This window comes from Phoca vitulina, unplaced genomic scaffold, assembly GCF_004348235.1.
Source record: "Phoca vitulina isolate PV1807 unplaced genomic scaffold, GSC_HSeal_1.0 scaffold24, whole genome shotgun sequence".
Lineage (NCBI taxonomy): Eukaryota > Metazoa > Chordata > Mammalia > Carnivora > Phocidae > Phoca > Phoca vitulina.
The window spans coordinates 26,430,280-26,454,779 of record NW_022589727.1 but is presented as its reverse complement, the minus strand read 5'-3'; the positions used below and the strand labels follow the sequence as shown (position 1 = coordinate 26,454,779).

Genomic DNA, 24,500 nt, shown 5'->3' with positions numbered 1-24,500 from the left:
CATTATCTGCAAAAGAGAGCTAATAGCACTGCCCCCATGATGTCTTGTGGAGAAAACAAAACCAGCAGTGAGAGGCAACCCGCAGATGTTTGTCCCCTTGGTTCCCAGCTCGCCCCAAGTCTGGACTGGGGCCAATGGGCTCTGAAGCCCCCAGTGGCTCTGGCAGCTCTGGGGCCCATCCCTTCGGGTACCATTTTGTCATTCTGATCGAGTGCTCCCGGCTGGCAAGCACAGCGCCGTGCCCTGGGCTGACTGGGCTTCACTATGAGCCTGGGAAACGTGGAGTCCTCAGGAACTGTTTGCCTGGAGGTTTCTCCGAGGTTGGGCACCCATGGACTCCTTGTTCCAGCAGCGTGTCCAGGGCTTAGGAATAGGGCACTGCAGAGAAAAAGGGGGCAAAATCCAATGAGGTGTTCCCTCATGGCACGCACACAGTGGGGAGCCTCAGGCTTTCCATCAGTCAACAGGGATGGTCCTCCCTCCTCAGGATTTCTACCTGCCCTGCTGGTTGTCAACAAACAGCTCTTGAGCACCTGCTCCGTGTCAGGTGCGATGTTAGTATGCTAGGTGGGGGGTGGGGACACAGAGGGAAATAACAGAGGTGTCTGCCCCCCCGCCCCGAGGTAGGTTGTGTAAGATTTTAAGGTTTATGATGTATTAGTTCACTCGTCTCTCACCACCCTTACGTTACTGGAGCTGAGAAACAGTTGAGGGAGTTAGGAACTCGGCACACACACAGGCCTGGGTGCTGACACTGGTCCCATATGCTGCCACCTTAGGGGCCAGTGCCCCCACCCTGCCCTCAACTCAAATCCATTGGCCTCCTTATGGTCCAGCACCACCATCCCCTGCTGGGATTAAGATGCAATTAAACTGTTCCTCGGGCTCGGTACTATTTTCTTTTGTGCCACACTGACGTGTCTAAACAGGGTAGGGCATTTCAGATTTGCAAATGCCAACTCAAATAGGGTTTGCTCTTCTTATAACTGCATGTGGAGAGCCGGGATAGGAAGTGAACAGGTGGGGGGTGCCCACTGTGAGAAGAGTGACTCCAGATCTTGGTCAAGTTGGCACCAGGGTCCATTCAATTATGGTCTCACGTTTGCAAGTGAAGGGAAATGGTCTTGGAGAGGATAAAAAAAAAAAACATGCTAAGTGAATGCGTTGTAGTAATCAATCAAAAGGAGTTAATTAATGATGTCTCAAGCTGTGTAAAGCAGATATTAAGCGAAAAGTTCACCCTTTAGCCATCAAAAAATACGCTGCACTGAAATCTTTTATTGGATGACTAACATATCAAAAGTTAATATGGATTTTTCTGCATTTTTGTTAAAATGAAACCAGGGGGTATCTGCTTCTCAAGTATCAAAATTGAGATGTTAGTTAGATTCCATATCACAAACAATTCTCAGCCTTTTCGGTAATGAGTATATTTGGCAAACAAGAGGCCTACAGGATGGAAACTCGTTGTTTTCACTGGCACAGAGCACAGTAGCATTTGCCACCGCGTTGTCTGTCTCTGCAGTACAGTTCCTCAGGGTTCAGCGGTCCCGTCAGGTACCAAGCACCTGTCCTCTGCTGTACCATGTGTCAGATCTGTGCTGCCCTTGGGGATGCAAGGATGAACTGGAAAAGACTGCTCTTGAGTTGATATTCCACGAATCAAGACTGCAAATCAAACAGACAATTTCCATATAGGGTAGCAAATGGTGGGGGTCGTGTGGGAGCTGCTCTGAGGAGGCAGGACACCCCCCTGTTGGGTGCTGAGGACAGTGAGGAGGCCTGAGGGCCTCCATGTGGGGAACCCTGAGCATCTGGGAACTGATGGATAGACTCCTGGCATTGGAGACCCTTACAAGAGAGTTTGCTGTTCTAGGATCAAAAGGAGGAGCTAAAATCCTGCCTCGGGAATAAAAGCTGGCGGCTGAATCCCTTCACAGATGAGGGGACTGAGTCTCACTGTAGGGAGTTAGTATTATGTGCCACTTCCCCAGCTTGTGATATTATTTGCCACTTCCCCAGCTTGTGAAATCACTTGTCCCATCAGGATCGAGTTGTGTTTGGCTGTAAACTGGTCAGAAGGCGCCTTTGTGAAGGCAGCAAGGTGAGAGAAGCCGGGCAGGCTGTGTCCCACGGGCCAGCAGGTGAGGGGGTGGGAGGAGCACCCTGAGGACCAGAGGAGATGGGGAAGCTGAAGGAGAAAGGCGCAGCAGAGGGGCCAGGGAAGAGAGAGAGCCGTGCGGGGGAGAAATGGAAGACTGCAGTGTCTAGCAGGGGGTGGATAGAGTTTGGGTGCCCACTGAGTAGGAGCTGTGAGGAGATGCTCAGTCAGTAGGGAAGAAGGCCAGCAGTGGGCTGTGGGGCTGGATGCCCGCCCATAAGGAGCGCTGCTTCTCAGTCTTCGGAGACGCGACAGTGAGGACATGCAGGAGGGGTGTCAAGGGGAAAGGCCAGTGTGGTGGCACGTGCTCAGAGGGAAGGCCCGCCTGGAAGGCCCAGGGACCATGGGCTGGGGCACTGGCTTTTCACTGAGGGAGCAAGGCTGAGGAGGGAAGGTCAGTTAGCTCCGAGTGGAGATGATGAATTATAAAGCCCAAAAGTGGGGTCTCAGAGGAGGCTGGGCTTTTCCATGACAATCAAGGACTCTCAGAAAATGGCAATAAGGAGTCTAGAAACTTCAAAGCTCTGTGTCCATCCTCCCCACTGGGACCCAGTCACCGGTGAGGAAAGAGAGCAGCTGAGTTACCACAGGCTCCTTGAGAGTTTAGTGATTTGGGGGTGTACACTTCGAGAGAAAGTGGCTCGAAATCTGAGTGGTTCCTAATCTGGTTTTGAAAGCCGCCATTTTTGCATTTGTAGTAAATGAAGACAGTTCCTATTTTCCCGATACATGCATTTCTTCATTCCATCATTTATTCACCAACTCTGCAGACACTGAGCATCCTCTGTGTGCCAGACCAGTGTACCAGTGTGCAACTCCAGCGTCCCGGCCAGTTAACTGTGGAGCCAAGACCGGAGCTCAGGCAGCCGTCTCCAGCTGCACTCAACCACCCAAGAGGGCTGTCCTTAATCTGCAGTCTCCTGGCTTCCTCCACTCTCAGGGTTGCGGTGGCTGGGGGGTGGGGGTGCAGGCTGCCTGGGGCTGCATCGTCATGACAGCAACAGGGCAACACGAGGGGTCGTGTTAACTCCAGTCAGCCCCCCAGCCCTCCCTGCACCTGGCACAGATCTGAGAGAAGCCACGACTCAGCACTCCTCCAGACGGCACTGTCCAGTAGAAACACAACACTAGCTGCTTGTGAGCTAGAAGTTTTCTAGGAGCCACATATAAAATAACAAAAGAAACGAGAAAAGTTAATTTGAATGGCATTTTATTTAACCCAATATATCCAAAATATCATTTCAACATGTAAATCAAGATTTAAAAATGTAAGGGAATATTTTACGTTCTTTTTTTTTTTTGTAAAAGTCATCAAAATCTACGACACATCGTACACTTACAGCACATCTCAGGTTGCACTGTCCACATAGTCCAGGGCCACGTGTGGCTGCTTTGTGGCCAGTACACAGATCTAGAACGGGCAGCATTCTTCATTCAACTTCTGATCCTATTGATCAGCCCCCTGGGAAGTCCCTGACAGTCCCTGACATTTCTGTGCTTCATCTTCCACGTTCATATAAAATCGATGCAGACGAAGCAGGTTTGTGAGGAGGGAAGATGAAGAACTGCAATCATAAAGCACTCTGCAGATACCAATGTATGGGTTCTAAATAATAAGGTTACGAAGAGACAGCATGGTACGGCAAACAAATCACCGCGCTTGTTTTAGTAGGAGTAGAAGTTACGGGTGTGACCCAGCAGTGGGCCAAGTGCCCACTGGAAACTGAACCCCTGTCAGGTGTGTTCCTGAACACGGATTGTGTGGTTGTCTCACTGATGCTGTTCGGGCTCCTGGCTCCTCTTGTTCTGTTTCTTTTTGTTTGGAGGATCCTGGGGGGTAAAGAAATAGAAATGAGGAGGGACTGAGTGAGTCCAGCCTGGTCAAATCTAGAGAAGATGAGGCAGCATAGAAATGACCGCCCCAAATAGAAATGAGGAGGGACTGAGTGAGTCCAGCCTGGTCAAATCTAGAGAAGATGAGGCAGCATAGAAATGACCGTCAAATCTAGAGAAGATGAGGCAGCATAGAAATGACCGCCTCAGGAAGTGCTGGGTACATGGAGGAGAGTCAGTCAGTGATTGTCACGGTATACAGTAAGCGAGAAAAAAACAATTGCATATGGGGACCCATTGACATTTTATTTTTTCATTTTCTCTTCTTTAGAGCAGAGAACACAGTAGAATTGCTACCCCTTTCATTGAAGAGAAGGTTGCTTGTGAAATGGGTCTCTGTAGTTAGTGGGATTAAAAATAACTCGAGGCCCAGCCATGCAGCCTCTGCTTACCATTTATGACTCACTTGCTTCAGTTTTGTTGTGTGCGCCTTTGTGAAGAAACAGCCATATTTTTAAAGAACATTTCCATAAAGGATTTTTTCCCTTTGTGGGAGTAGAGCAGAAGTTGCGAGAACGAGAGGGGCAGAGAAGAAATCAGGGACCTACTTTCATGTTATTTTCAGATGAATTAAAATCCTTGCGTCTTGAAATCGTTTAGACTTTGTTGAAGTCTGTGGGATGGGGAAGCAGACTGTGCTCGTCCCGTGTCCCACATCTGTCTGGCATGACACCCGAGAGGCAGCCCTGAGCCACACAGCCCCCGTAGCCAGGCCGTCTGGCTGTCCCCGTGGACTTGGAGAAGAGGGCCTGTGCCCAGCTAGGGTTTTCCCCTTCAGGAGCGGATGGCACTTGCCGTTGAGACTCCTTTTTTTTTTAAAGATTTTATTTATTTGACAGAGAGAGACACAGCGAGAGAGGGAACACAAGCAGGGGGAGTAGGAGAGGGAGAAGCAGGCTTCCCGCAGAGCAGGGAGCCCGATGCAGGGCTCGATCCCAGGACCCTGGGATCATGACCCGAGCTGAAGGCAGATGCTTAACGACTGAGCCACCCAGGCGCCCCAAGAGACTCCTGTCTCATCAGAGAGTCCGCAGGATTCCATCATCTTATTGCCTCTGCAAGAAAGGTAATGAATGACTATTTATTTCCTCCTCTCTGAGTGCTGCTGAATGGATGCAGATCCACGGCCCAGTCTCCTGGTACTCTAGTTAGGGTCTACCCTACCCTAGAGCTGGACACACAGCTGAACGTGCTGGCCAAGGGAACTTGCGAGTGCTCCAAATCTCAAAATGCCTTGGCTGCAATCAGTAAACACATCATAATATATTTTTTAAATTCATAAAACCCAAAAGAAACACCCAGTGAGAGAAAAATAGTAGCCAAAAACTTGTTACAACCAAACTGTTCTAGAAACGGCAAACCACTGAGGTGACAAGTATTACATGCTCAGTGTTTTCTGGAAAGGGAAAGACATCTTAAGTGTAGGGATAGCTTTCTTTATTGTCACTCACACGTTGGTGTTAGAGGCAAAGCCAGGACTGCACATGCATTACATTTTCTGATACAAAAGGCACATTTTGATTAATTAAAATATTAAAACCTCTAGTAGGAGGGCTGCTTTCGCAGGCTGGATTTTCATGGCTGACTTTTAGGGGGGTGGGTAGGAATCATTGCTGCATGAGGCAGTGTCACTGGGAAGCATCCCATGTCACTCAGCTGTGTCAGGGGGACACTGGGGCTGGATGCTGGGCCTCGTGGATGAACTACATAAGTCACCCAGTTAGGAAGACCCTTTCTGTCCTGTGTTCATGGTGGGCATCCTTTTCTAATCCAGAAGCCTCTGTTTCCTCAAAGAGCCCCAAGACCAAATGACCTGATCCTTTTCATTTGATAATAGTTTCTGAAGACTGTATATACCTTCATCACAGCCTTCTGCTTTTTAATTTATTAGCAACCATTCAGGGAGTATCTAATATGACATGAGCTGCACTGGGCTTGGTAAAAAGTTAAAATCAGTGTGTTCGCATTTCATAAAAATGTATGCAGATTTTTAAGTGGATATTTTCAAAAGTCTAATTTTATGCACAGAATTTAAAATGATGCAAATCACCCCACATTTTAAAAGTCTGTCAAGAGCCACATAATTTCCAAGCTGGCAGGCTGAATGCATTTTAGCAGTGTTACTCGGTTCCCACACGTTGGCACCAGTGTGCCTGGGCAGCGGATGCCCTGGCCGGCAACGGCAGTGGCCACGGATCCCACTTTCCTTTCCTCCCACTAGGACTCTGCACGTGACTTTGGTGACCAAGACACTGTTGTTCCAAGACCACTTGGGTGTGAAAGCTGAACATGGCCTGAAGACGCTGAGAACCCCAGTGCTTTAATACTGAATTTTAGCTTTCATAGGTTTTAGGCATATCCAGCCATGCTGGCTTTGGAAATTATCTATGTCCAAACATTTGTTACTATTAGAGTTAATATATCTTTATATCTTATGTTAAAAAACAAAATTCAACTTTACATTTTAAAGATCTTATTGGCTTTCTTCAGTGATTCGTGAATTGAGCAGCAACCCCTCTAGCAGATAGAAAGGAGCTCCGAGGAGCTGTACAAAGTAGGAGATTTTTGCAGGCAGAAGGGGGCAGAGACAAGCAAAGAGCGGGTTGTTTTGGGTAAGGTCACCTTTGTTTGGGGGATGGCAGGGATCTCTCGGGCAGATTACCTCACAAATGCTCACCAGGAAATTCCAGACTGACTGGTAGAGATTACATTCCTGGGAGAGGTTGAAACTGTGATTAGGTTAGGTATTAAGTCTTGGTTTGCTGATATGGGGCTGAGCACAAATGACTCCATTTTGAACTTGTCTCTTTTTTAATACTTGTAACAGTAATGTAATACCTAACATATTGAACACTTATTATGTACCAGGAGCTGTTCTAATTCCGACAACTCAGTGAGATAGAAGTATTATTATTATCCCATTTAAAATACCTTGATACACAGAGTTAAGTCACTCAGCAACTGTGTGGGCACCAGGATTCACAACTAGGCAACCTGATGTGGACCCCAGCCTCCATGCCCCATGCCACAGTCCTCTGAGACAAGCCCATCCTAGCATTCTCTCAGTTAGACATGAATATCTCACCCCAAAATCATCAGCTTTGGAAGAAATTGGACCTGGTAAATGGTACAAAGAAGGCAAGCCAACCACCATGAAACATTCTTTAAAATGCATACACTCTCTTTTGTTACTGCTGGAAAATTAGTCTTTGCATGGTGTTAATTTTGAAAATGCATCATCCCTCCACAGACCTCAAGGAACTTATAGTCAAACTTAGAGTAGCAGTTACCCCTTAATGAGTGGTTACAATATACTGGGGACCACACTATGCCCTTATGCACATTCTCCTTCCCCCTCCCGCCAGGTCTGGGTGGTACATGTTCTCAACTGCAGTCATATCTTCGAGTTGGCAGACTGGTTATTCCAATCTCCCTGCTCTCGGACTCGAGTCTCCCTAACCTAACTCATGTCTTTTCGAACTGCAAAACTCAACTTCCTGGCTTCCCATCTCATTTTATAAAGTTGATAATAGAATTATTCGTGCTCAGCATATAACTAGTTCTGGTAAGCATCCCCCAAAACACGGGGTTGTAGGTAAACAGACAAGAGCCCTTATACCCATGAGAACTCAAAGCCAGTGAGGGGACTGGTGACCCAGCACGTTGGTGGTAGACCTTGCCCGCCTGCCATGGGAAGACTCACTTTGTCATATAGAACCTATTCTCCATTAAGTTCTGTTCATCCTTCGAGAAATCTGGCTTTCACCTCCCTTCAAACCAGTAGTTTGATTTAATAGGAACACAGTTCACTGAATTCAAAAACCAGAGGCAGCGTAAATCTTCCTGAGTTCAGGTGTGCAACACAGCCCGAGCTCCCTACCTGTAGTTGTAACCTGAAGGCCGTCTTGTTAATTGAACTGACCCACGGGTCCCATCTTCCAGGGCCCAGAACCGTGAGAAGCGGGGTACTGAGGAACCCCAGTGCTGTTTGGTGCTGGCAAGCACACCTTACGCGAATTTCCCAGTGGACCCCTTGGCACCTAAGGCAATTTGTTTCCAGAATTACAGTGTGGAGAATGTTCCTGCTGGGGAGCACAGTAGTTCTTTGACCTTTTTAATGCCTTCGGCCTTTATTTGTGAATCACAGAAATCTGTTCACCATCACTCCACATCTTTGTACCTCCAAAACAATAAGGCTCGTTAATTGTGTCCTTTTAGAGTTCTATACAGTTTGGAAACAACACATGGTTGATTTACCCAGGGCATGGGTTTGAGATACAGATGTGATTTTTTTCTTTTTTTAAGTCCACGCTATTTCAGCAAAAAGCAACCAACTGATTGATGCAGTGATTCTTTTTCAGAATAAAGCCAGGCTTTGGCTCAGGTCTTAATCCCTCTGAGCACAGAGCGTTAACTCCCTGCTGCCCAGGAGAGCCCTGGGTGACTCTGTGGCCTTGACCACAGACTGGCTTGGGGACGCTTCTGCCCTGGGTGTTCAGGGCTTGTTGTGTACGTGCTCCTTGTCCAGCCTGACACCTTCATTAAAGAACATTCACATTTGTAAACATACTGGTTTTGCCAAGAAGGTGTGAAGTTCCGCTTCCGAACCGGCAGCCGTGCATACCGTTGGCTGAACTACACGGAGGGAGATAACCTGTTTACATACTAAAAAGGTCAGTGTTGGACAGTCAGCATTTAGAGATGAATTTGCTGCTGCTTGCAACTGGAGCATAAGAATTTGGGAGAAGGCCGCAATTTTGTTTTCTCTTTATCTGTACAGACAGCAAGCATCGGTAAATATGTAGGATGTCTGTGCCGAGCAGGCAGGGTGGTGATGGATGGGCTTCTTCCTAGTTTGGAACCTCTGATTACCAGCACGCATGTGGCTGTGAGACCGTGCAAAGTGCAGGTCAGCCTCACCTACTAAAAACTGTAATTAATTTGAGGTAGAAATATTTGCATAATAGCTTTTCCGACTCTGTTAGTAAAACACAGACCATCATAATAGATTTTAAATTAGGTGGCTACTCTTTCCTTAACTTGTCATTTGCAATGGGAAACGTAGGCTTCTACAAGGGTTAAAACAATTTTTTGTGGTCTTTTCAAAGTGTTTTAAATATCAACGCTTTATTTTGCTCATGTGTGTTGAAAGCCTCTTAAAAAATGACAATACAAAGGCATGAGTTGGGTTTTCTCCGAAATCTTTGTAATGTTTTTGTTCCTTATATGTTCAAAGCAAAATAATTAAGGAATTGAATTGAGATCTCTGGCTCCATCTCAATGTTGGGATATAACATAAGAGTCAAGTCACTCTGGAAGGTGGAAAACCAGGTCCGTAAGCCTGGGGAGAAGTAAGAGGCAGGAGGGCGGTCTTACCCCTTGTGGTGATAGCAGCCTTGAGCCAGCAAGCAGCCACTGCCCTCCGTGTCTTGGAACCGGAGCGCATTCAGAGCTCCTGCTCCAAAAAGAGAGTGTCCGCTTAAGAGCGCCTGTGTCGGGACAGTCGCATCTCAGCTGCAGCCTCTTCCCGCAAGTCCCGAGAGGTCATCGTGTCTCCCCGGGAGCTAGCTCAGCAGCTGCCACCCATATTGCCACGGGGACCCTGTCCTGCATTCCACGTTCAGCATCCCCCAGGGGACCTGTGAAGCCAGATGTGGGCCTGGGCTCATTGTGCCTTTGGAGACACACACAGCAGCTTCCAGGAAGAAGTCATTCTTTGTGGGCACACACATCCTGGATGGGTCGGTGGCCAATCCACTTAACAGCCACGTTCTGCAAGGCTCTGTGCTTCCTCTGACCTCTGATTTGGGGAGAAAGAAACCAGTGGCAGTGACAGCCTAGCTCTTGGTTGGCATCAAACAATGTCTGCTAGAGATTATTTGACCTCGCTTCACAAACAGCCGGAGTCATCTGGGCCTTATATAACATCTGTTTCTCAGGACAGCTGCTTTGAAACAGAGCAGTGGCGACGCCTCCTGGCAATGCTGCCAAGCGACCAGAACACCGGGGTCCTCACTGAGTGTGCACCTGTCTTATCCTGGGCCCCCGGGAGGAGGGACTGACCTAGAGGGTGCTCCCTAACTCATCCCACATGCCTGTGTTTCACTCACCCTGCCTCTCTTCCAGAATATTCTGCTGAGCAGACACAGCAGGCGCTGCACCAGTCCGTCTTCATGTCCTCCGTGTCGGCCAACCCCTTCCGGGACCTTCCCCTCGGCAGGGAGCAGCACTGCAAGCTCCTTCCAGGTGTGGCCAACATCCAGGCCAGCGAGGTGGCCCGATGGACAGTGGATGAGGTGAGCGGGGCTGCTCTGGGGCCCTGGAGGGACCGGGGCCCTGCTGCTGAGAATTCCTCCTAGGCACAGAATCCACAGCATCAAATTTCAGATCCACACTTAAGGGAGAAGGCGGGCCTGATTTTGAGGAAATTAGGACAGCCCAGTTGGTTGTGGCCCCCACTCCCCAGCGGTACCCCAGAGCCACCTCTGCTCTCTGTCACCATCGGCCCAGGGCCAGTTTCAGTGGAGGGGCCCAAGCCTCTGGTCCCACATAACAGATTTACTTTGGGGAAGCATGCGTGTATGAGCACCGTAGACTTGCACCCTGGCAGCCCCTGCCCTAAAAGCAGCACCTCATCTGGGAAGCACCCACCCCCAGGGTGTTCTGTTCTGCAGGGTCCCAGAGGACCCACTTCTTCTCGTTACGGAGCAGCTCTATGCTGCCATTTGTCCACTGGAAGCCACAGATGATCAGTTAACCTTAGGTTTGTTTTTAAAGTGAATTAGATCACAACAGTGCATAAGATGCTGTACACATGGGAAAACAGATCCAACTTTAATATAACCGTGCCTTACAATGTAGGTTTTTAATAAGGATCAGGTAAGTCCCGTTGCTTGCTATAACGCTGTGGAAATGCTTCATATATAGAGCAGTTTTCTTTCAAGGAATACACTCTCTGACGTTTCTTTTAATAAAGGTATTATTTCCACTAGTCAGGCCTTAATTAATTTTTTTAAATGAAGGGAAACCCTGGGTCACTCTGAGGACAAGATAACAGTGGAGCTGGAGTTAAATTAGTTGCAAAAATGTTCAGTGAGCACTTCCTGCAATCAGCTTGACTTAACGTTGGTTCAGGCCTTCCTTTCCAGCCCAGGATAAGGAGCAGGTGACAAAGGCCATGCAGAGGCTGGAGGTTCAGGGCAAGCCTGCTCCATCCACCTCCTCACCAGCACCTCACAGAATCGGCCTGCAGGATTGCCCTGCCCAGCACTCCTCGTTGGAGCAGCAGGGGCTGATACCTTTCCCTCAGCACACCCCGTGGCCCCACCTCTCCTTCCACTCTTTCCAGATGATCCTAGAGTCCTGGTAACAGAGTGCTGGCTCAATATGCCAGCCGGCGATGACTAAATGTGATCCCGTTCCTTAAAGAGTATGCAGGGTCTGCCCCCTGCCCCTTGCCGATGAATTTTGACCGGTTTACAAAGCATGCAGTGGTTTCATGACCAAGCCAACTGAACTAAGACCGAGTGTGTCTGTGGTCCAATCATGTATGGCTTTGGCCTTGTAACAGCACTGCCCATAATGGGGACCTCAGTGGCAATCATCCGTCCTGACTTTCAAGCCATTCACTCAAGGTTCTACCAACTTTTAAGTTAGACTGACGGTGGCTTCTCTTCCCTTGCGTCGTCACCGTCGTGCTTAGAAAGATGTCTTGGAGAAGGCAGCCACCTGCATCCAGCCCCAGCCCTGTGTGCACAGAGCAGCTGAACACGGTAGAGACGCAGAGCTCTGGGTGTGTCTCTGCCTACCTCAACACAATCCCTGGCTCCCCAGACAAAGTCCTTGGCATGCCTTAGGACCTGCATGGGCAGCCACCCTGCCTTTCCAGCCCTACCTCCCACCATGCCCCCAGTGGGCCTCCCACCCTGTGTCCCCGCATGGGCTTCTCACGCTGGCGCAGCTGCTACCCCCGCTACCTGTGGCCACTCCCAGCCATCAGCACGGTGCTCCCCCCCGCAGGAGCCTCTCCGTGCTCCCATCTCCTCAGAGACTTTTTTGTCACTGACCTGCACTCACTTGTCTGCCCCTCACCAGATGAGTAGAGACCTTATTTCATTCACTTGGCACGTCTCCGGAGAACTTCTCACTACACCCGGCACTTAGCGCATAACCCAGTAATGTTTGTTGAATGAATGTTGCATGACAAGGGCATCATGAGCTGCTGGATATTGAAACAAAAGTGGAACACATCCAAGCAGAGAAAAGAAGGGCAGCCATTCCAGTCAAAGGGGGAAATGGAAGGTTGCCTGCAAGTGAGTATGACTTATACATGGATGGCAGATGTACGGCACATCCTGTGCTAACATTGATTATGACAGTGAACACTATTAATATACTGGGAGTAAGGGAAGTAGTCTTTTATTTTGCCCATTTTACAGTTAGGGAAGTTGAGGCACCTAGAGACTAAGTCAGAGCCCCACAGGGCCCCACAGGCAGAGCCAGGTCCTGAGCTGACGTCTTACCTGCCAAGCACCCTGCGGACGTGGGGCACAGACAGGAGTGCCCCAGGATGGGGAAGGTGCGCCGGGTGTGAGGCGGGACACTCGCTGGCCTGCGTGCCCATCAGTCGGCAGCATGAGCCACAGGAGGTGCTCACGCAGAAAGTCATCTGTAGAGATGGTGCTTCGGGGGCATGAGAGTGGCACCCATCTGCAGGAGTACGCGTGAGAAGAGGCGGAGGAGAGGGACCGACCAGGGAGCACCGCCCAGGGAACCCCACCACACTCCCGGTGTGGAATCATCCGGGTCTGCACTGGGCAGAAGAACCACCCGAAGTCGGCAGACATTTTCAAGTTGAAAGCAAGAACACAACACAGTGAAACAGATCAGATCCTGAAGGTGAAGAAGTGAAATGAGCCAAACGTGACTCCATGCGTAGTCTCAGCACCACACAGTTTAGGACCCGGGACGACAATATGCGGGCTAGAGAGTTCATCAGCAAGAATGGGAAAGTAGTGGTGCCACCAAATGAAATGAAACTTTGGGGGCAAGAATCCAGTTTGGGGGCAGGGGGAGAAAATGGTGAATTTCATATGGGACATCTTAAGGGAGAAGTTCCTGTGGATGACATCACAGCAGTAGATGTACAACACCTATTCCCGGGGTGGAAATACCGCATGAGGCCTCACTAATGGATGGGGGCGCTGAGTGAGCCTTTACCAAGGACACAGTTGTCCAAGGAGAGCCGCCAAGGACAGAGGTCAGAGGGGACCGCAGTCGGGGAGAGAGTCCACAACAGAGAAGTGTCAATGGGAGGCAGGTGGCGAGTGTCCCGTTCAACAGGGCACACGCCAGATGTATCTCAGGGCTCCTGGCTGGGGCTGCGGAACTAGGCCTCCAGGGATTTGGAAAAAATGTGGACAATATGTGTATTCCTTGTCCTTAAGAGGAGGACCAGAGCTTTTATTAATGTCTCAAGAGGACCATCGTCCAAAGAGAACAGAACCTCTGTTTTCAGAACATTAAGTAGTGAGTGGGAAGTTTAGGGGACCTCTGATCTGGCGAGTCCCAAGTCTGGCACTGCAGGAAGTGAGGGCTTGGAGGGTGATGAAAGGCAGTGGTGGTCACGCCACAAGTCTCACTGGGACAGGGAGGGACTGACTCATTGTGGGGGACACCAAGGGTGCCATCAAGGACTATTAGGAGGCCAAGGTCACAGTCCCTGAGTTCTCTGTAGTGGATACACATGGAACAGCCCTTTATTGCTGAAAGAGGCCTTAGAATTTTCTAGATTTAAAATAAAACCATCATCCCTGAGGCTGTCTTCATAAAGTGTGCCTGTCATGATGCTTCCGTAACCGTGACTTCCCTCAAGGATGCATTCCAGAGAAAGTTTGACTTATTCCGTCATGTTTAATATATCATAGTCTTGAAATCTCCCTAACTAGGTGCCCTTGAGGACAAGGAGCATGTCCTAAATTTCCTTCTGTATTCTCACACTCTCGTAGCACGTTTCCTGGAACCAACGTAGGACCCTCAGGAAGAATCTTGGATGGGGTGAGAGTGTGGGCTTTGTGGTGACTCTATTTGTATCTTTGAAGATAAGGCAGCCCTCAGATGGGGGTTGCTTAGGGGGCATTGCAGTGAGTACCAACAATAGAGTTTGTGACTATTGGATTTTTTAGATGCCACATTAAAAATGGGAATAGGGCAGCAAGGATTTGAAAAGGCAGTGCAGGGCAAGAGGAGACCAAGGTGGGGGGGTAGGGGGTGCTGTTCTTTTGTGTTTTGTTCTCATTAGGCAAAGTATTGGAGAGAGGAACCACGGGAGCCCAAGACAGGATACATTGAAAATGGACTTGTGTGTCCTTGTGTTAAGTGCCATTCAGGGAGGCCCAAGGCAGGAGTCTTGTCTGCGGCAGAAGATGAAGAGCAAGAACGTTTCCTTTTGTCTGCTATCCTGGCCTGGGAGGGAGACCTCTTCTCTGCATTCTGTTACCTGCGAAGAGAAGCCAGCCCAGGGCCATTGTAACGTCGCCCAGAGCGTGGGAGCGGCCTTCTCGCTCCTTCAGCGCTCAGGCTGTTTCTATTAGCGCGGTGTTTTTCAAAGCACAGGCAGGCTGTGAAGTCAATTTCATGGTTCTAGAGAGAAGGACAAGATGAGAGGAAAGACCATAACTGTAGTAAGGGTTATTATTTTGTGAAACCTTTGTTAGAAGTCTGTGGGGATGTGCAGCACTCTAGTTCCGGTCAGTGTGAAGTGTGTTTCGTACTCTGGGCTGTGGAAATGGTCTATAAAGGAGTATAAGCGCTTAAGAGTAGGAACTAAAATATTTTTCTATCTCTTTACGTATCTTGCCCAGAGAGGTGTCTGACAGATGTGTGAGTGAATAAGTGGGGAGGTGGGTTTTATGCAGCACCCTCCCGCGGTGTGCGCGGGCACGTGAGGGCAGGAGGTGACGTGTTGTGCGCACCTTACAGCCACGTGGCTCGTGTATGCTCAGGGCACAGAGGGGTGCTTTTACTCCTTACAGTCAAAAATGCTTTTTAAAGCAGCACATATAAATCGCCATAGCCTCAACCCAGTGCTCCCTAAATGTCCATTAACTTTAAAAGATGGCAGTCGCTTTAAAAGCAATCTTTACACAGGAGAGAGTGTTCTGAAAAATTCGGGATACTGCTAACTAAGCATAGCAGCCTTATATAAGTGGGCCCTTAAAAAAGGGCAAATAACAAATTCCACTGTTAAAAAATGAGACCCAGGCTGGAAACACGGCCCCCAGTGGACTTGGAGCCAGTGCAGTCCGGCACACAGCTCCCGGCTCAGCAAGATCGAGAACACCACCGTTCCGAAAGATTTAAGGGAGCAAGAGCTCCACGGGAGGAAACAGGCCTGTGGAGCTCCGAGAGGATGCCAGGAAAAGTAGGTCGCTGGGGGAAGTAAGTTGGGGAAAGTAATGGGCTCATCCGAGAGCTGGTGCAGGGTCATCTTTCTTAGTCTTCCCGAAGTCCTGTGTCATCCCCAGGATTAACCTATTCAGTGTCCTTCCAGGACAAAGCTGGGGCTTTAGCTGTGCGACACTCCGCTCCTGAGAACTTGGGGAACCCCACGCAAGGCAGCCTCCCCACAGGTGTGCTGCTGGGAGCCAAGGCGGAGGTTGGCCACCCCCAGGCCCCAACAGCAGCGCCATCACCTTAGACAAGCAGACGCGTCCACAGAGCCATCTTGGGTGCGGGCAAACGGACGGTACCTTCCTGGTTCAGCGTCATTCCCATTTACCACAGACTTGAAGAGGTAGACAGATTTTTAAGGGGAGACTGAGAGGGAAGCTTTCTGATAGCACTGTATGGTATGTTCGAGCTCACCACTTTCCAATTAAAATTTGTGGCAAAATGGGCTTTCTATTAATCCTCAAAATATAATTTATTCTTAGAGGGAATAAATACCGACTAATAGTACTGGATAATGACACTGAATAATGATCAAGGCCTTTGGATATTTTTAAATTCTGGCCAGAAAAGTCGGCTTCAGTAGATTTCATGGAACTTGTTTTTGACTTTGGAAAAGGAGAGATTGAAGAGACTCAGAATCTCTTTCAGAAGAGGCAGAGGATTTCAGACCCGAGGTCCGCAATGCACGTCTTGTTGGGGGGCGGGCGCAGGGAGGGGTTGCCCGGGGCCAGCTGGGGGCCGCCGGCTCGGCCGTGATGAACTCTGACCAGTTCATCATTCCTGTTGAAGAATCCTGTCTACCTCCGACATGGACAGTGACTTCTTGGCTAATAGGAGGGGGAATGTGATTCTTTTCTGTGTGCCCAGAAAAGGACATTTTAACCCATGCATACCATCAAAGCAACACACAACACATTTGCTGTGAATGGAAGTTCCTGTTACATGTATTTTAAAAAGACCCGCTGTCCGTGGGGAGCCCGGATCCTCATTGCTGGCTTGGCTTTCCCACAGGAGCTATGATTGAGCTGCGACAAAATGTATGTCTTCTGTTAATTCCTAGTCCTGCTTTTTTATTTTTAATTTTCCTACTGTGACATTCAGCCTCTTGCCCTGTGAAAGAGCCATCTCAGGAAAACGTGCCTTTAGAGCAGTGGCTTTGAACCAGGAAGATGTGGGCAACATCTGGACACATTTTTGGTTGCCACAACGTGGCGGTGGGGGTGCAAATGACACGTGGCGGATGGAGGCCAGTGTCGCTGCTAAACAGCCCGCAACACACAAGGTGGCCCCACGGCAAAGAATGCTCAGTCCCCCAGTCAGTAGTGCTGGCAGGGACACACCTGCCCTCCAGCAGTTTTCCTGGACTCTGCTTTGATTCCTTTTGTCGCACCCTGAGCCTGCGGGCGGATCTCAGGATTTGACCTTGCAGCGCCTCCTGCCTCCAGCTCCGTGCTCTGCGCCGTGCAGAGTGTCCAAGCCCTCGGGGGCCCCCACCGGACAGCTGCAGGTGTCTCCCAGTGACGTCCTGCCCAGTCCCCCCCACGCTGCTAGATCAGCTCTCGAGTTTTCTCTTGCGCCGGGGTCCTCAGCCCTACCTGCCCATGAGAATCACCTGGGGAATCTAAAAATGAATGCCAAACACTTGGGCCAGATCCAGCTTGATGACTTCGGAGTCTCTGTGGCCTGAGCCTCACCATCATTCCTATGTAAAGCTGTCCAGGGGATTCCAAGGTGTGGCCAAGAGAGAGAGCCGCCACTCCGGAGCTCCTTGCACCCACACCGGGGACATGGCACCGCCGCCCCCTCACCCCTGCCTTTTCCTGCGGCTCCCCGTCTGCTCCACAGTTCTAGCCAAACGGGACTCCTCACTGCTGATGCCATGTGTGCGGTGCATCCCGCTGGCGGCCTTGCCTCTGACGCTCTGTGCTGAGAAGGTCTTCTCCACTCGCCCCCCCCCATCGCCCCCCAGCACTGCCTGTCTCAGCCTCCACCTCCCTTGCGATGCCTTTCCCGGGTTCCCGTCTGAGATGCCATCTGTCCGTGCTAGAAGCCCACAGCCTTTCCACCTCTCTTCTAGAACTTCTCGAACTTAGCACATTTGAGCATGTACCAGAGTGATAAGTAAGCCATCCTTACTCGCCATTTTCCTGTTATCCTCCCACCTCTGCTCAAACCGTAAACACGGTGGAAGTTCCCACTTGGCGTGCTCACGCTCCCGCCTCCCAGCGCCCAGCAGGAGCCTCACGTGTAGCTGGGGTCGGACGTACCTGGCCGGAGGGCAGCCTCGGGAACAAGGGGACTACACCCCCCTCCCAGTGTCCCAGGCCCTAGAAACTCTGACAGTCACTCTCTGTGACCCTGCTGTCACTCGCCCCAGTTACGTGTCCCCGCAACTCGACCAGCAGCATCTCCACACTTTCCTCAGCTCTGTGCTTTTCAGCCACCAAAGAAGAGTGAATCATATTAACCAACAGAGCACTGGGCGCTCGGGCGAAGCAGCTCAGAACGCTAAAGCGTCCCAGATGCATCTAGGCCTCGAGGATGCCGTTGTGTGGCAGCATGATGACTGGTTTGGGAAGATTTTTTTTTAATTCTCATCATCCCGCACTTTGGAAGGATGACTGTAGATGACTCATGATAAAATATACTTGTGGCATCTGAGGTGAGTAAAGCAGACACCAACATGTTGATGGCCCCTAAAAAGATGTTCTGAAATCTTCGTATTAAATACAGCTGTGAGTCAAGTGTGTGCGTACAGGTGTCAGGACCCGGGTCCGCCCTGTGGGTGTTGGTCCCTGGCTGCTCCGTAAGCTGGAGATCAGCCAAGGCCGCAATGCTCTCTTCTGCCAAGTGTGGGGAGGGTCAGTGTCCACTGTCCTCTCCCTGCAGGGAGCTGGGGACTCCCAGGGCTCTTGGATTGTGGAACATGTTGATACAAGGCCCTGAGCTCCCTGCCTTCCCGTGGGCCTTTTCCATTGGAGGAGAGAGAAGGCTCACGTGCACCCAATTCGGTAGGCACAAGTCACAGAGAGCCAGAAATTAAAAGCTAAGACAATAGCTCTTACAAACATCATCTCCCAGGTTTTGTTACTGTTGCCTCCTGGCGTGCCTTTCATCCTGCACTGCAGACCTTGCCAGAAGGAGCCAGAGCCCACTTGTCATTTTGGTCGTTGAGAGTCTACACATTATGATGTTTGTTCACTCAGTTCCCTAAAAGCGTCCATTGGGAACACTCATAGCTTCCTGCGCATCCAGCCAGGTCATTGTCTGGTCTCTCTAATTAAAAGGAACTTGGGGCGTGTGTGGCTGGGCAGGGGGGAAAGAGTGGGAAATGAAGTTGAAGAGGGTGATTCTCCAGAACTCCACGTTTGGAGTCTGAAAACCTGAGTTCCAAAACCGTCCCTGGCACTTCTCAGCCATGCGTGACCTTTGGAAGGTCGTTAAACCTCCTGGGGCTTCAGCTTCACTGTCACTGATGAGGGAATTCAGCCGGCAGAGGTTCCTGGAGTCCCTGTTGCTGGCTGGGTACGGGTGAGACTCAGACGGGGGCCTTGGGGCTGCTGAAGGGGCCCGGTGGACAGTCCTTCTCTCTGACAGTCCCTGTAGAGACTGCTACACAGGGGCCACTCCCTCCTGCCTTCCCTGACTCCACAGGGTGGACAGGAGGATCAGACGAGAGAAGATTCCAGAATACCAGCACTGCACACATGGACGCTGTCATTGCCATCGTAACGGGAACCCCGTGTAGGTCAGCCTGGCAGTAAGAGGCCAGAAGAGGGACTGGGGCTGGTCTAATTTCTGGGCTGGCACGTGCTAATGTGCCTTGACAGTTACTATTTCAATCCCAGGTGTTTGAGGAATTTGAAGTATATTTTACTCTAATGTTGAATTACTACAACCCAAGAAATTATTTCAGGTGCGTGTTGTAAATCAGGCTTTTCATCTTACACTGTAGGTGGCTGAATTTGTACAGTCTCTTCTGGGCTGCGAAGAGCATGCCAAGTGCTTCAAGAAAGAGGTAAGAAATGCAAAAACTATATCTATTTCCATGCTTCTGGCCCCCGAAGTGCTTTGTTTTCATTTACTTAAGTGTAACTAAGAGCAGCTGGGTGGACAGGAGAGAGGGGTCAGTGTGGGACAGAGCCCAGCAGTGCAGTCGGGCACATCAGGGCAGCCCCTGTCTTTGTCTTGCTAATCTTAGCTGTGCTTTGTCACAATGCTGTGGTGCTTGGCCCATGGGGCCTGCTCAAGAAATAGACTAGTCGGTGGAAGAATGAATGAACGTGTCAGTTAATTCTTATGGGTGCCATGTAGGCTCTGCTGTGATGACTTAGGCTTCACTGGGGGCAGGAGGGGTCCTGCGAGGAGCCTGCTCCCAGGGAGGAGAGGGGATTTGTCTACCCCACAGTGACGTGGGACCATCCTGTGTATCCCTGCACTGTACCTGCTTCAAGAAGAATGCCGAGAAGCCAGAAAGTCCTTCTATGGGGTTTCGTGTCCTACTCCCTGTTGGTTGGGAATGTTCCAACCTGCTCAATATTTGTCTTGGAATTAGTAGCCATAGCTCTAGGGGCCACAGAAGAGACTGGATCAGCTATAGAATAATAGTGAAGATATGGTGGTTACTGCTTATCATGGGCTTGCCATGTGCTGGGCCCTGTGCTAAGCACTTCACAATTGTAGGCATAGCAGGAAAAGGGCAGTCAGATTCCAGCCCCTATCTGTGTGACTCCAGAGCCATCATCACTTCTCTAGAAGTCTGCAGGAAAACTATACTCTTAGAGACTCCAGCATATGGCACACACTCTCCCTCTCCAAGAGGTCATGGTTCAGGGAAAATGCTCTTGGAGTTTGGGGTCCTGGGCCCCCTCAGAGCCCAGCAAGTCCTGCATCTCCAGGGAACTCAGCACAGGGTCAGTCGGGTAGTAGTCTGGGCAGCTGCCCATGGAAGCATGACGTTCACCTGCTCTCGCCTGAGCCCGGCACGGCTCGGGTGCGGTTGGCCTGGCCTCACACGTACAGGCCGCGCTCTGTGTCAAGCAGCGCCCAGGACCCACCTTGTCCACAGGTGTCTTTGCAGGTCAAGATTCTCCAGCTTGGCTCTTATGACCAGCGGTCCCCCAGTGGGCAGATCACTTAACCTGTCTCATCCCTTCTTGGTGCGAGGGGCCTTTAAAGCTCAGGGTTAGTGTGTTTCAGTGCCTAGGAAAGTTCTGCGGGTATTCTGTTCTCTAAATGGACGATTCTTCAACAGACACTATCACAAATGCACAGGAAGCTTTTTATGACTTTCTTAAAACTTTAAACTTTAACTTCCCACTTTAATTTAAAACGTAAATTTCAAAACTTGGGTCCGTGGGGGGATCCTTACTTCCTCAGTGAGTCATTGACATGAAGGGTTTGTATCATTAATTCAAAAAAGTTAGAACCACAGTGCTAGATTCAGGGAAGGGGGTTACCATAGAAAACCCTTTCATTCTGTCTTCTTGGTTATAGAGCCAGCAAGCTTTCCGAGCCAGTCTGTTGTTGTTTTTTTAAATTTTATTATGTTATGTTAGTCACCATACAGTACATCATTGGTTTTTGATGTAGTGATCCACGATCCATTGTTTTTGTATAACACCCAGTGCTCCACGCAGTACGTGCCCTCCTTAATACCCATCACCAGGCTAACCAACCCCCCTCCCCCCTCCCCTCTAAAACCCTGTTTGTTTCTCAGAGTCCATAGTCTCTCATGGTTCATCTCTCCCTCCAATTCCCCCTCCCCGTTTTTCCCTTCCTTCTCCTAATGTCCTCCATGTTATTCCTTATGGTCCACAAATAAGAGAAACCATATGATAATTGGAGCCAGTCTGTTTAAATAGGGGATGCGGGTATAGGACATGCCCACAGTCCCTGGGACTCAAACGGAGAGCAGACTGGGGATTTTAGACGGTGTGGAAAAGGCCTGCGTGGTGGTCACTCAGCATCCTGTGAGTCTCAGGAAAGCTATTACATGTCAGACCACTATGTTTTAAAAGTTAATAAATAAGGGATGCCTGGGTGGCTCGGTCAGTTAAGCAACCGATTCCTGATTTCTGCCCAGGTCATGATCTCAGGGTCATGAGATCCAGCCCCACATGGGGCTCTGTGCTCAGCAGGGAGTGTATTTGTCTTTCTCCCTCCCCTCCACCGCTCACATGTTCTCTCCAAAATAAATAAATAAATATTTTTAAAAGTTAATAAATAAAACATTTATTTTGTATGTATTTCTGCTTATAAAGGCGTTTATTATAAAAAAATTTTAATGCAGGTCAGTTAAAAGGAGAAAATAAAAATCAAACCACTACTCCACCAGCCAAATTTGACTTCACTTAACATTTAGTATAAAGACTTCAAATATTTTCATCATGTGTATGTATATATGTGGTCATGCATGTTTAATTTTACAGAATAAAACTGAGATCTTTCTATATCATCATGTCATGGTTTGTTGCTTAACAATTCATGAAAAATTTGCCAAATCATTAAGTGTTTCATTGAGATGTGAATTTTGGTGACTGCCTCGTACCCCAGCCTAGACGATATCATAATTGATTTACTTCTGCTATTTTTGAAATGCTGACTGTTTTCAGTATTTCACTATTTCAAATAACCCTAGAGTGGACGCATTGCACCTTGTTCTCTTGGGAAGAATTCCTGGAGATTTACTTGGTGGATGCAAGTAGGTTTTTTTTAAGGCTCGTGATACAAATTCAGGCCAAGATTTTTTAAACTGTGAACAATAGAAATTTTGCCTGTATATTGAGTTCATATTTAACCGGGTCCTGGGTGACAGTACAGGGTGGGGGCCGCGGCGGGGCCGGGTGGGAGAGGGTGCCGTGTCTCTCTGTTGTTCGAGGGTTCTGCAGGCAGGTTGACACGGCTCGGCGTCCCACAGCTTGGCTCCCAGAAGTTGCCAAAGGGTAAACAGTGTGTGTTTATTTACTCGCAGCAGATTGATGGCAAAGCCTTCCTGCTTCTGACTCAGACGGACATCGTCAAGGTGATGAAGATCAAACTGGGTCCAGCACTGAAGATCTATAATTCTATCCTCATGTTCAGGAATTCCCAGGACCTCACTGAAGAAGATTCTCTCTCAGGCCAAGAAGCCAGAGGATAAACGCACCACCTGAACAGCCACGGCACCAGGACCTTGTTCTTTCCGCAATAAAACTGGCCCACATTAGTTTGATTTGAATGTCCCCATGGTCATATCCATATTTAATTTGGACTTTGAAAGCGGCTGTGGTTTCGATGTGTAGAGGGTATCGATGACTGATCCAGGGCCAAGGATGCGGGCCCGTGTGTGCTTTGGGGACATCTTGATCTTCGGCAGGGTCCTTCCAGCTCTCATGTGTTGCAACAAACAGACCAAAGAAGCCCACACATACACCTTCAGTTCTTCTCCTTCACCATTAACCAGTTTTCAAGCATAAAACTCTCAAGCGGTAAAATATTAGAAAAACAGCATTCACAAATACATTGTTAATGTTTTCACCAGAACATCTGAGCTTGGCTCAGATTTGCCATCTGGGCGCAGTGAGTCTAAGAGATAGAGGCCTGGTGCTTTAGAAAGACTTCATGTGGGATTTTTGTGTACTTTACTCAGGAAAGTGTGAATCTTTTAAAAAATAATAATAATAATAAGCACATGTTTTCACGATTCATTAATTCTTTTTGTTCCATTAAGCGTTTCTTGTTTGTCCTCCCACTGGCTCCTGGAACTTGCCCAGGAGCACCCGGGAACAGTCAGCCTGGGCATGTAGCAGAAGCTGGCCAGACCCTCCCAAGGACCCCCACCCCCAGGCAGTGCCTAGTGGCCATCTGCAGGAGCACGGGGGACCCTGTCCTGCCACTGACGTGGGCTGGAGGGCCAGCCACCCACCTGCACCGAACCCTTCCCGGCTTCCGCTCAGAGGCGGCCTCAGGAGAAGTAACTGGCCCTGCGCTCCCTCTGAGCAGGTGTAATAAGGAGCCGTGTTACATCTTTATAGAGACACACCATTAAAAGGGAAGATCTCTAAAGTAGGGAGCCTGGTGGCTATGATTTGTTCGAACAATTCTGATTTCTTGTCAGAATCTTCTTCAGTGTTTTGTGTAAGTGACTGTATCTGACACTTAAGAGGAGTCAGTCCCCTCTTTTATACCGACAGCCAGAGCTAAACAGGCCCCCAGGGAAGTGGAGATCCCTTGTTTTCAGAGGGGGCCACGGGGGGAGAAAAGAAACAGACCTCACTCATTTGCTTCATTAAGAATCTTATGGTTGAAGAAAGTTGGTTGAGCTTGGAGAGATTCTCAAGCTGTAGGTCATTGAAGAAAAACAATTCTTCTCTAAGAGGTGTGTGCATATTTCATTTTTTTAAGGTCCTCACCTAAATGGAATTTTAATATATTATTGGTTCATGTAAATTTTTGTTTTCTGTGGAGTTTTGTTTGCTGTTTTCTGGTTTTGTTTTGTTTTGTTTTTAGACTGCCATGTACAATTAAATTCCTGCTTCTGCTGTGTTAAAATTTTAATATATTTTAAATGATAATAAACAGATAAAATAAAACCCCCACCTCCATGCCTTAATGAATATGTTGTAATAACCTGTTCCCACAGCACAACCTGAAGGCTTTTTTCTCAGCCATGGAAGAACGAAGCACGGCGTGCATTGGCCAGCAAAGAAGTCAGCCTTCTTTGAGTACTTGGGATATGTTTCCTTAGGGAAGCAGATCTAGCTGTTAATAATTTCAGAAGTTAGGGGTATCTGGGGCTGTTAATAATTTCAGAAATTAGGAGCATCTGGGTGTCTCGGTTAAAGGGAACACGACTCTTGATCTCAGCTCAGGTCTTGATGGCAGGGTCGTGAGTTTCAGCCCCGTGTTAGGCTCCATGCTGGATGCGGACCTACTTTAAAAAAAATTCTCAAGTTTTTTTAAAGTAGGTCCACATCCAGCATGGAGCCTAAATTCTGGGATTTGTTATTATTGA

The 24,500-nt window shown here is 49.0% G+C and overlaps 1 protein-coding gene across 1 annotated transcript in view; it reads left to right on the top strand.

Moving 5' to 3' along the window:
• L3MBTL4 (L3MBTL histone methyl-lysine binding protein 4) overlaps positions 1-23,940 on the top strand; it is a 488,579-nt gene extending 464,639 nt beyond the window's left edge. Inside the window, exons 17-19 of the mRNA XM_032421167.1 lie at positions 10,181-10,350; positions 19,461-19,523; positions 22,479-23,940. Of these exons, the coding sequence (XP_032277058.1) occupies positions 10,181-10,350; positions 19,461-19,523; positions 22,479-22,646 (401 nt within the window). The 3' untranslated portion in view covers positions 22,647-23,940. The remainder of the gene's footprint in view (positions 1-10,180; positions 10,351-19,460; positions 19,524-22,478) is intronic.
• Positions 23,941-24,500: the final 560 nt, after the last annotated feature.